Below are 12,531 nucleotides of genomic sequence, written 5' to 3'. Positions count from 1 at the left end.
CCACCATACCTACCTATCATGGCATTTCCATAGCCATACCGAGATATATTGCCATGCAACTTCCATCATCATCATATACATGACTTGAGCATTTATTGTCATATTGCTTTGCATGATCGTAAGATAGCTAGCATGATGTTTTCATGGCTTGTCCGTTTTTTGATGTCATTGCTACGCTAGATCATTGCACATCCCGGTACACCGCCGAAGGCATTCATATAGAGTCATATCTTTGTTCTAGTATCGAGTTGTAATATTGAGTTGTAAGTAAATAAAAGTGTGATGATCATCATTATTAGAGCATTGCCCCAGTGAGGAAAGGATGATGGAGACTATGATTCCCCCACAAGTCGGGATGAGACTCTGGACGAAAATAAAAATAAAAATAAAAATAAAAATATATATATATATAAATAAAAAAGAGAGAGAAAGGCCAAAAAAAGAGAAGTCCCAAAAAAAGAAAAAAGAAAAAAAATGAGAGAAAAAGAGAGAAGGGGCAATGTTACTATCCTTTTACCACACTTGTGCTTCAAAGTAGCACCATGTTCTTCATATAGAGAGTCTCTTGAGTTATCACTTTCATATACTAGTGGGAATTTTCATTATAGAACTTGGCTTGTATATTCCAATGATGGGCTTCCTCAAATGCCCGAGGTCTTCATGAGCAAGCAAGTTGGATGCACACCCACTTAGTTTCAGTTTGAGCTTCCATACACTTATAGCTCTAGTGCATCTGTTGCATGGCAATCCCTACTCCTCACATTGACATCAATTGATGGGCATCTCCATAGCCCGTTGATTAGCCGCGTCGATGTGAGACTTTCTCCTTTTTGTCTTCTCCACATAATCCCCATCATATTCTATTCCACCTATAGTGCTATGTCCATGGCTCACGCTCATGTATTGCGTGAAAGTTGAAAAGGTTTGAGAACATCAAAAGTATGAAACAATTGCTTGGCTTGTCATCGGGGTTGTGCATGATGTGAATATTTTGTGTGGTGAAGATGGAGCATAGCCAGACTATATGATTTTGTAGGGATAACTTTCTTTGGCCATGTTATTTTGAAAAGACATGATTGCTTTATTAGTAGGCTTGAAGTACTATTGTTTTTATGTCAAATGATAGACTATTGCTTTGAATCACTCGTATCTTAATATTCATGCCATGATTAGACATATGATCAAGATTATGCTAGGTAGCATTCCACATCAAAAATTATCCTTTTTATCATTTACCTACTCGAGGACGAGCAGGAATTAAGCTTGGGGATGTTGATACGTCTCCATCGTATCTATAATTTTTGATTGTTCCATGCAAATATTATACAACTTTCATATACTTTTTGGCAACTTTTTATACTATTTTTGGGACTAACATATTGATCCAGTGCCCAGTGCCAGTTCCTGTTTGTTGCATGTTTTATGTTTCACAGAAACCCCATATCAAACGGGATAAAAACGTATGGAGAATATTTTTGGAATATTTGGAAAATTCCGGAAGAAGAATCACGCGAGACGGTGCCCGAGGTGGCCATGAGGTAGGGGGCGCGCCTGCACCCCTGGGCGCGCCCCTGACCCTCGTGGGCCACCCGTAAGGCGGTTGATGCCCTTCTTCCGCCGCAAGAAAGCTAATTTTTGGAAGAAAAAAATCACGGCGAAGATTACAGTCCAATCGGAGTTACGGATCTCCATATATACACGAAACGGTGAAAGGGCGGCAGGAAGAACGCAGAAACAGAGAAAGACAGAGAGACAGATCCAATCTTGGAGGGGCTCTCGCCCCTCCCACGCCATGGAGACCATGGACCAGAGGGGAAACCCTTCTCCCATCTAGGGAGAAGGTCAAGGAAGAAGAAGAAGGAGGGGGTCTCTCTCCCCCTCGCTTCCGGTGGCGCCGGAACGCCGCCAGGGGCCATCATCATCACCGCGATCTTCACCAACACCTCCGCCATCTTCACCAACATCTCCATCACCTTTCCCCCTTCTATCTACAGTGGTCCACTCTCCCGCAACCCGCTGTACCCTCTACTTGAACATGGTGCTTTATGCTTCATATTATTATCTAGTGATGTGTTGCCATCCTATGATGTCTGAGTAGATTTTCGTTGTCCTATCGGTGATTGATGAATTGCTATGATTGATTTAATTTGCTTGTGGTTATGTTGCAGTCCTTTGGTGCCCATCATATGAGAGCGCGTGTGGATCACACCATAGGGTTAGTTGTATGTTGATAGGACTATGTATTGGAGGGCAAGGGTGACAGAAGCTTCAGCCTAGCATAGAAATTGATGCATACGGGATTAAAGGGGGACCAATATATCTTAATGCTATGGTTGGGTTTTACCTTAATGAACGTTAGTAGTTGCGGATGCTTTCTAATAGTTCCAATCATAAGAGCTAAGAGCATAGAATTCCAAGTAAGGGATGACATGCTAGCAGTGGCCTCTCCCACATGATACTTGCTATCGGTCTAGTAAAGTAGTCAATTGCTTAGGGACAATTTCGCAACTCCTACCACCACTTTTCCACACTCGCTATATTTACTTTATTGTGTCCTTATCTAAACAGCCCCTAGTTTTTATTTACGCGCTCTTTATTATCTTGCAAACCTATCCGAAAACACCTACAAAGTACTTCTAGTTTCATACTTGTTCTAGGTAAAGCGAACGTCAAGTGTGCGTAGAGTTGTATCGGTGGTCGATAGAACTTGAGGGAATATGTGGTCTACCTTTAGCTCCTCGTCGGGTTCGACACTCTTACTTATCGAAAGAGGCTACAATTGATCCCCTATACTTGTGGGTTATCAGGCGGCTGGCCGTCGTCCACCTCCCCTTTGTGAACAGAGTAGGAAGGAGAGGGGTAGGTGGGTTGGGCCTCACTGTAGTTAGCAGGCCTAAGTGCACAGTGCACTTCGGCCTTTTTCTTTTCTTATCCTGTTTTTCTTTTTATTTAATAAACAGAGATGGGTAAGAAAATGTTGGGCATGCTATTTACTTGGGAAAAATATGGGAAGTGCCCCTTTTATTCCCTGGTGATCTTAGGAAGTGCCACAAACAATTTGGAGACCAAAAGAATTCATTCGGTATTTTTCATAAATAGGATTGCATTTAAAAATGCTCAATTGGTGCTGTTATTATTGCTACTGCTCATCTTTGCACAAAAGTGATGTTGTGTTCCTTAACAAATAATTGTTATGGAAATTTTGAGAACTGATGAACATTTTTCCAGCAATTTTTTAGGAACTTCAAACTTCACTTGAATTTGAATTGACTGGAATTTCAAATGGGATATTGAACAAAGGTGATTAAGCACTGTTTGGAAAAATGATTAGCTTAATCACAGTGAGCTACTATAGCATGACACTGGGGTGTTACACAGGAGGCGTTCCTGCATCGGCTTTGTTCTTCAAGACGCCATCGATGGGGCAGATCTTGTTTAGAGGAAGAAAGGAGGAGCAAGGAGGAAGAAGGGGACCCTTGCGTGGGCTTGTGCTTCAAGGAAAAGGTAGGAGGGGGTCGCGTGAGGCGCGTGAAGCCGCGTGAGTCGCGTGAGCAAGGGAGCGTGGGCGGGGGTGTGGGAGGGGGTGGGGTCCGACGACAGGAGCGACGAAGCGTGGGGCACCAGCTAGTCGGGTCCGGGCGCGCGCTTTCCTTTTTCTCGTGTCCGCTCGGGCGCCATCGCTTTCTTTCCTAATATAGCAGGGCGCTCGCTGGAGCGAACGGGCACTCAGGCGCCAGCTAGTCGGGTCCCTCATTTTTTAACGCTGAATATTTCTTTTCTTTGCTTTTGTTTTTTAGAACGTTGTTGGGCCGGCCCGCTAGGCGTTGGGCGTGAGCGCCACGAGCGCTCAGGGGCGCTGAAAGCGCCAATTAGGAGCTCTCATAGCGACACGCAGCGACTGTCGGTGTCAAAACCGGCAGATCTCGGGTAGGGGGTCCCGAACTGTGCATCGAAGAATCGAAGGTAACAGGAGGCAGGGGACACAATGTTTACCCAGGTTCGGGCCGTCTCGATGGAGGTAATACCCTACTTCCTGCTTGATTGACTTTGATGAGTATAGGGGTTACAAGAGTTGATCTACCTCGAGATCTTGATGCTAAACCCTAGATGTCTAGCATGTATGATTATGATTGCCTATATGGACTAAACCCTCCGGTTTATATAGACACCGGAGGGGGCTAGGGTTGTACAGAATCGATTTACAGAAAAAGGAATCTTCATATCCGCACGCCCAGCTTGCCTTCCACGCCAAGGAGAGTTCTATCTGGACACGGGAGAGAGCCTTCTATCTTGCATCTTCACGGCCCATGAGTCCGGCCCATGTCGCATAGCCCGGACGCCCGAGGACCCCCTAATCCAGGACTCCCTCAGCGACCACTCGCATGTGTGTCCCCTTTGAGGAATTCCAGCGCACTAGCGGCACTTTCGATAAAAAGAATTAAAAAACAAGCGGCACCAGGTTTTTTCCTTCTGGTTTGATTTTTCACATTTATTTTTCTATTTTGATGATTTTTTGAAATCTTCTAGAAATACATTTCTTACACAATGAATATGTTTTCTAATTAAAATTATATTTTTTAAATACACAACAATGCTTATTTGAAAAGACTATGACCTTTCTTAAATACACAATGATTTGTTTTCAAAAATATGTTATAAACATTTAGAAAACGCATGATAAAACTTTCTAAGATCAGAGTTAGCATTGTTTTTAAAAGGACAATTTTTAAAACACACAATGAACATATTTTTTAAAATCATGATGAATATTTTTACAACATGCCATACTTGTTTTGAAATATGTGATGAGCACAAAGGACATTTTTTTAGAAACATATACAAAATTTTCAAATACACAGTGAACATTTTTTTAATATTAGATGAACATTTTTTGAATGCATGATGGGCGGCCTTTTTCACAAATACTACCATTACTTTCTGTAAACACGATGACCATTTTTAAAATTCATAATGAACTTTTTTTAGGTACACAATGAATAATTTTGATAACACAACCAACAATTTGGGAATATGAACCTTTTTAAATACACGATGGAAAGGACAATAATAGAAAAGAACCAACAAAGAAAAGTTAGAAAAATAAATGAAAGTAAAAATGATCTTGTATTTAAATAAAACAGGATACGAAAAAATGTAATTCCAAATTTGTTCACCATATTTTATAAAAATGTTCATGTAATTAAACAAAAAAATAAACTAAAATGGATGAACAAGAAAAAGGAAAGGAAAAGGAAAAATAAAATAAAATAAAACATGAAAAGAAATAAGAAAGATTAAAGACTGGTTGAAAACAAATTGAAAAAACAACAAAAAATCGTGGGAGTAGTTCCTGTTCGTGTCGCGACTGGGCTGTTCCACGTTCTTCGCCCTATAGGCGAGCGCTAACTAACTGTCAGAAATACATAGCCTTTCGGGTTCTTGTCCCCACTACCCCTCCAATTTCTTATTGTGGACTCCCTGATTTTTACTTGTTGGTCTTCACGTCACACATTAAGCTTCACTTGGGAGTTATGTACATGCATCACACAATCCAAAATTTAAGGCTATGTACAAAAGACCCAAAGCAGACGAACCCTTCCTCAAACCCTCCACAAGCGGGAGCTATATGCACCAAGCTGGCCTTTTTTTGCTTCTTCAATTTACTTACTCAGTCTTGCAAGCGGTGAATATCAATATCTTCGGCAGTGTTGGCAAGACCCGCGGTGGCACAATTCGCGGCTTATAGGGTCGTGGTCTAAGGATCAGGTCGACTAGTTTAGAAACATTCCAAGTTACGATGTTCACTTTTTGATTGCTAATTACGGTGCTTTGATTCATTGGTACAATGTTTATTTTTAGAATGCTAATTACGGTGATTTGATTTATTGACACGATGTTCCTTTTTGGGAACGCCAATTACCGTGATTTGATTGTCACTCCGATGCTTTGATTGCTAATTACGATGCTTTATTGCGACAACATTATTTGAGCAATATAGGTCATCGGATCTAAGATAATGAAAGGCTGGTATTTAATGTTTCTACCACAATTCGCTTGTTTAATATTATTAGTAGTCGGGGAGATAAGTAAAACAAAAACCGGCGAATGTAGAGTCACTCATTTTTGCTCATGAACGATTAGAGACCAAAACACCTCCTCCCACTCACTTGTCTAAAGAAAAACCTTCTACTGACTTGACTCGCGCAACAGCTCATTTGCTATACCTATACTAGCTCCATTCTAAATTAGATGAAGTTTTCTACGAAGCCTGTAGGGCAACTTCTATATCTTTCTACCACTAATTAATAAATTACTAGTGGACTATCAAGATAAATTTGAACCATAGGATACATATCTATATCTATACTATCTATACTACTACATAGTGTACGAGTTTTAAAATTTTGAATCCGAAGTCTTAGAAGCATTTTCCGCCGTTGATGACATCAATCCTATGGCCCAAAGTAGAGGGATTCGCATCTACAGTAGTACTCACTGTGCATGCGTACTACACTCTGGAGAAATCTAGAACCTCCGGAATTGTTTATTGTGGGCTGCTTCGACACTTCCTGTACATGCAGCGCTGCGGTTTGCAGCCACTCCAGTGTTCTGTGATCCACTCTTTGATCTTCTCATACGTTAGCACCATTGGATTTCTTGTGGCCATACGCAAATAACAGAGGATGGTGTGTGTGGCAAGTTGTTGCTTTTCACGTGTGGTAAAGACATCACAGGATTTTATGTGGCCAAACTCTTTCCCGTTTATGCAGAATATTACGTTTTTTGGAGTATAACACGATACTAATATCTGAGACTGATAAATTTTTAGTGTGTTTACAACCATAAAAAATATTATTCTTCCAAGAATAAATGTGATTATATGATAATTCTTTTATATGGCATGCATCACTAAACAAAACTTTATTACATTTGCATCAAAACCACCCACGGTAGGAGTGATAAGTGGTATGATAACTGTCACAACAACTTTTGTGGGGGGTGGGGGGGGGGGGGGGGGGTGGGGGGGAGAGAGATAAGAAACAAAGCATAAAGGTTATTTGTTAGAATTTTCAAGAGTCGTGTGTTTGCTTTTTCTTTTGCGAAAAATCAGATGAAAGATTTGTATCCATGAATTGAATACGTGCCACGCACGTACCGGCGTACTAGTACGTTCAAGTTGTACAACGGACTTTGGAATTTATTCTGTACACTACAGTTAGCTTCATCAAGGTTCAGTGCAAGACAAGCGCATCTGGTGTAGTGGTATCATAGTACCCTCCCACGGTACTGACCAGGGTTCGATTCCCTGGATGCGCATATTTTTGTTTTTTTTCGATTGCTCATTCGTATAATCAAAAACAAAATTAATCTATGTGTTGTAACCTAACCTTGGGAATTTAACTAGGAGGAATTATCCTGGATGACGTAGCTGGCAGGTATTTAATCAAGGTTCAACAACATGAATATTTCTTATACTTATGATGATACTATCTTCTTTAGGTGTTACTATGTAGGAGTATAAATTTTTTGCGTTTTCCTATCTGATCTCGAATTTGCCTAAGCAGCTTTCTTGAAAGATTCTAACTGATGAATGTTTGTGTTCTGACAAGCCTGATAAAATTACAGAATTCCACTTGATGATAAAATTACAGCGACGATAACTTCACAGTCGAAACACGTGCGCAGCTTTGAACATCTAGGTACACGCGGTGCGCTGGCGTACATCAGCACTCGCCATATTGCCTGGCAGATCGATGAGCTTCACCATTTCCAGAAGACGTTGGATCCGCACTTGAACTTCTCCTTCCCCTCGCACTCGATCTCCAGGTCGTCGGTGATGAACGGGACTTTCTGCGACCACACAAGAAGACATGATCGTCAGCCAGCCAGAGCTTAGAGTTCATCCGGCCATGGAGAGTTAATTAAACAGGAGAGCTACCTTCTGCTTGGCGAGGTCCTGGCAGCCGGTGAAGTTGTAGGGGAACTTGCAGCTGCCGAACTGGACGGTGTAGGCGCGCGCGAAGTTGGCGCCGCTCGTCGCCGCCCTCTTCTTGTCGTTCAGCTCCTGATCACGCGCAAAAACCATCAAAAAAGATCGTCAAACTCCGATGAGAAATGAGCAACAAACTGACGGTGATGACAGGGAAGGAAGGAAACAGAGCGGACCTTGTTGAGCTTGCTCTTCTCGAGGTACTCGTCGAAGACGCTTGCCCTGGCCGACCCGGCGGAGGCGGCCGTGACGGCGAAGACCGCCGCCAGGCCGAGAAGCGCCGACCGCCGGTCCTTGGCCGGGGCGACCTGCACGCGCTTTGCCGCCGCCGGCGAGGCGGACTGCGGCACCGCCGCGGCGGGCTTGAGGCCGACCACACTGGTGTTCACGCCGGCCATGATCCTCTCGGGGTTTTCTTGATTGATCTGGTGTGTGTTCGTGCGCGTGTGTGGCCTCAGGGGAGGGGGGCGTGGTGATGGTTTTGTTTTTGATCGTGGAGGATGCTGTGGAGGGAAAACGGCGCTGCGGTGGGCGTGTGGATAGGGTGAGGCTTGCTTCCATTCCATTGGCCGGCCACGGCGCCACGCTGGCTCCCATTATCCTCACGGGATGGGGCCCATGCGACACGTGGCAGGACCTCCTTGGCCTTGGCCTGACTGCATCACTAGATTTTTAACCCTTGAGCTCTCACGAAACATATACTAGTAGTTCTATTCAGAACTACATGACGTTTCTAAAGGCGTGCAGTGAAACCTTTATATCTCCGACCACTAATTAGAATCTTTTATTATTAGTTAAATTTGAAACATAGGATAGCTGTGCACTGGATTTTAGAGTACTAATGTTTATTAGCCGTAATCAATGGTCAAAAGGCAACCAAGCGCATCTGGTGTAGTGGTATCATAGTACCCTCCCACGCTATTGACCAGGGTTCGATTCCCTGGATGCGCAATATTTCTCCTCACCGTATTTTTTTGTTCATTCTTATTTAAGAATGAAGTTAATCTCCTTATGCTACCTGACCTTGGAATTGGAATTGTATGTTTTATATCACTGAAGATCAAATCTGCTGGCAATGTATACAGTCATATGTTTTGTCCTGGCAATGGCGAGCCATGTCACCCCATAAAAAGTAAACCAAGAGTACTGCCCATGTGGTACCAAGAGTAGTGGCTAATGTTTGTCTATAAGAATCTTACTATGGCTAACCGTAGCTCTATGGCTGCCAAAGCTTCGCGGCTTAAAGCGTGATGAAACCAGGGGCATTCATGAGCAGGTTAGCTTGCTGGTAAGTAATTTGTCGATCAAACATAGAAACAATTAGGGCTCCAAGCGGAAATATATCATTATCATAATCTTTAGTTCACAGTTCACACGATACAATGCAGTAGCTTACTGATAAGCTACAGCGTGACAAAATTTATAGCCATCAGAACTACTCCGCAACGATCGGATATCCGCTTGTCCTTGCCCTGTATAAAAACTGCAGAATACAGAATGGCCGACGAACTGCACACTGATTGCAAGCACAGATGATCGGTGATCGCAACCATGGAGGGAACACATCTTTCAGCACCACAGTGGCACATCACCTGCAAGCACAAATGCTGTAAATCAGAATCACATGGGGCAAACCAAGTGTGTCATACAAATGACGTGCTCAGGTCACGAAAGAAATATCTACAGGCCACATGACTAAGAGAAAGTGGTGTTGATTGTCACAGTGAGCAACCAGTTTATTTTCTGGTAGTAGAGTACAGATACTACAACTGCAGAGGCAGGATTTCAAGGCCAATCACATGCCAGTCAGTTACAGGGAAATGATAGGCCAAATATTCAAAATCTGCCCTGAAAACCAATCATAGTGAGTACTCTCTCTGTTCCTAAATATAAGGCTTTTTAGAGACTCCAATGCGGACTACATACAGAGCAAAATGAGTGAATCCACACTCTAAAATATGTCTATATACATCCATATGTAGCCCGTAGTAAAATCTCTAAAAGGTCTTATATTTAGAAACGGAGGGAGTATATATCAGAACGAAACCTGTAACCTAATCTTAGTCTAGTATACTAAGCGTTTTATGTTCATGATGGAAAAGCGCCACTTTCTGTCCAAACAGCACAGAGCTCATGTTTCGCCTCAAGTTTTTACTAGTCACGAAAACAAATGATCAGGGAAGTTATTGTTTAAGGGCATTCTATCTTCACATGTAGTGAAGACCACACTAATCTCATGTGACAACATCTACTTCTTTAGTAGTTCGCAGTTCGCACAGCAGTACTACAGAGGACCTCAAGAAACAAAAGAGTGTTAAGTGTACAACCAGAGGTGGGAACAAAAGCATTCCTGTCCTTGATTTGATAGTCCAGGTAAGTCAACACATCACCGCAACAAGCATAAGACAACACTTGTCAAAGTGCCAAAATGAAGATCACAGTGACCATTTATGTTGTTCTATTACCCTGAGTGATGCAACATACTTCTTCAATTAACCAATTCATCTATGTATAAATCAGTTATATGGTTTATTAACACACATAACCAACACCGACTAATAATAACCCAATGGAACAATTCAATCCCAGAAACTACTTTGCTTGATTCATTCCACACAATTCAGTAAGTAGTATGATCCAAAAATCACTCACAGGCAATGTTCAAGAAAGCGGTAAGCGTAAGCGGAGCGGAAGGCCACAGCTTAGAGCAATGGCAGCTTAAGCGCTGCTTAACCGGGATTAAGCGTTTTTTTAAATTGGCCAGAATTTGGCTGTTTTTTTATAATATGCACAAGAAGACAGGAAATATAGCACATAGGTAACTGAAAATCTGAAATAGCACATAAGGTTGAGGTTCAGTGGTTCACACACCGCAACAAATAGCCAGATAACACATAAGGATAAGGTTCAGTGGTTCACACAGCAAGCATAAATGCATAATATTGTCTTAGAATGAGGCAATGAGCATATATAAGATAAATGGCAGCAGCGGCAGCAGCACTCAAGCAGCAACAGCAGGATCAGTCTTCATCCACATAAGTGGGTTAGCTCCCGCCTGACTTTTGGGCCGCCTTCTTCGCTTTTCTATCGCTTAAGCGCGCGCAGCGGCCGCTCAGCCAGCGCTTAGCGCTTAACCGGCCGCTAAATCACGCTTTTTTCCGCTCAACGCTAAAAGTTGCGCCTAGGCCAGAAGCGAAGTGTTTAGCTGTCGCTCAGTGCTTAAGCACGCTTAAGCAGCACCTAAAAACGCTTTCTTGAACATTGCTCACAGGTGAGAAGGACCAATTATCACCACAAATTTGCAATCGCATCATCTCATACTCAATTAATCATCCAGTACATTCATATGCCATATCCAGGAACTCTCGAACAAGATAGTAAGGCATTGGGTCCCTAAATTCACGCATAAGGTCCAATCAGTAAACACAATAACAACCAAGCCTCGACCCTCACCTCACATGAGCTCCTCCTCCTTGCGGAGGTACTCGCCAGCATCCGACTGGTGGAGCACCACCACGGCGTTGGTATCGGCCTTCCTGCAGTCCTGCGCGCCCCTGGCGGCGACCCCGAACCCGAGCGGCACGTCGGCCATGGACATGACGACGACGCCGTCGCCGGACTTGGTGTTCTCGGTGATGCGCGCGAGCGCGGACTTGGGCACGGAGTTGCCGAAGAGGAACGAGCGCTCCGTGTCGGGCTTGAGCCAGATGCGGCGGCGCGCGTGGGCGGCGAGGAGGTCGAGCGCGTGGACGGTGAGGTGGAAGGCGCCGCCGTGGGTGAACTTGCCGATGGGCGTGCCGACCCCGGCGAGGCGCGTGCGGGACACGGCGGTGGCGCGGCGGACGAGCGACTCGGAGGCGTAGAAGACGCGGTTCTTGTGGAGGCGGAGGCAGTAGCGGCCGGGCTCCGGGTCGGGGCCCTCCACGGAGGGCCGCTCCAGGAGGTGCTTCAGGTTGGGGCCGGTGAACTTGAAGAGCTTCTCGAAGACCATCGTGGTCTCCTTCTCGTCGAGCGGCCGCATGATGGAGGCGGCGGCGGGTTTGGGGGCGGGGGGTTGAGGGGGAGCGGCGGTGAAGGTTGGGGACGGACGGCGGCTAGGGTTTAGTCGCGTGCTTCCTCCCCCTTGGTTTTATCGGGACCGCGGGCGTTTAGATTGTCGGCCGTTGGATCGGTTAAATCCTACGGCTGACAGCATTCCTCACAATTGTTTCGCACGCCAATGGTTTTGCGTATACCCGCTCCCTTTGACCATCTTCCATGATTTTTTAACCAAAATTCCTTTTTCAAAAATCGCTGGCCGAATTATGTGTATATGTGGTTCCTAACACCCTGCTCATACATATACATATGACTACTAGAGATAAAGCATACTCATACTCCCTCCGTTCCAAATTACTTGTCGTGGTTTTAGTTCAAATTTACATGTAGATATGACTGCTAGAGATTCAAATCGGAGCGAACCAACATGTGGTTGGATGGTTAGAGGGACAGTGATAGCCCAGCTCAGGGTTCAAATTCTGTTGCTTGCATTATTTCTGGAT

At 44.0% G+C, this 12,531-nt stretch overlaps 2 protein-coding genes and 2 non-coding genes across 4 annotated transcripts; 2 read left to right on the top strand and 2 right to left on the bottom strand.

Moving 5' to 3' along the window:
* The first annotated feature begins 7,246 nt into the window (after window positions 1–7,246).
* On the top strand, window positions 7,247–7,317 carry TRNAG-CCC (transfer RNA glycine (anticodon CCC)). The gene has a single exon. It is a non-coding gene; the product is annotated as a tRNA-Gly (tRNA).
* A 295-nt stretch (window positions 7,318–7,612) lies between these two features.
* Window positions 7,613–8,494, bottom strand: LOC109739267 (photosystem I reaction center subunit N, chloroplastic). The gene is made up of 3 exons (XM_020298355.4): window positions 8,167–8,494; window positions 7,940–8,065; window positions 7,613–7,851 (listed from the first exon to the last, which is right to left on the bottom strand). Exons 1-3 carry the CDS (start codon window positions 8,386–8,388, stop codon window positions 7,762–7,764), a joined length of 438 nt encoding a protein of 145 aa, XP_020153944.1. The 5' UTR covers window positions 8,389–8,494; the 3' UTR covers window positions 7,613–7,761.
* A 376-nt stretch (window positions 8,495–8,870) lies between these two features.
* On the top strand, window positions 8,871–8,941 carry TRNAG-CCC (transfer RNA glycine (anticodon CCC)). The gene has a single exon. It is a non-coding gene; the product is annotated as a tRNA-Gly (tRNA).
* Window positions 8,942–9,310: 369 nt separating this feature from the next.
* Window positions 9,311–12,134, bottom strand: LOC109739266 (uncharacterized). The gene is made up of 2 exons (XM_020298354.4): window positions 11,444–12,134; window positions 9,311–9,582 (listed from the first exon to the last, which is right to left on the bottom strand). The coding sequence occupies exon 1, from the start codon at window positions 12,009–12,011 to the stop codon at window positions 11,445–11,447; it is 567 nt and encodes a 188-aa protein (XP_020153943.1). The 5' UTR covers window positions 12,012–12,134; the 3' UTR covers window positions 9,311–9,582; window position 11,444.
* Window positions 12,135–12,531: the final 397 nt, after the last annotated feature.

The sequence above is a fragment of the Aegilops tauschii genome, chromosome 2, assembly GCF_002575655.3.
Source record: "Aegilops tauschii subsp. strangulata cultivar AL8/78 chromosome 2, Aet v6.0, whole genome shotgun sequence".
NCBI lineage: Eukaryota > Viridiplantae > Streptophyta > Magnoliopsida > Poales > Poaceae > Aegilops > Aegilops tauschii.
Note: the sequence above shows the minus strand (reverse complement) of the source record. Positions and strands in the feature narration are given on the sequence as shown.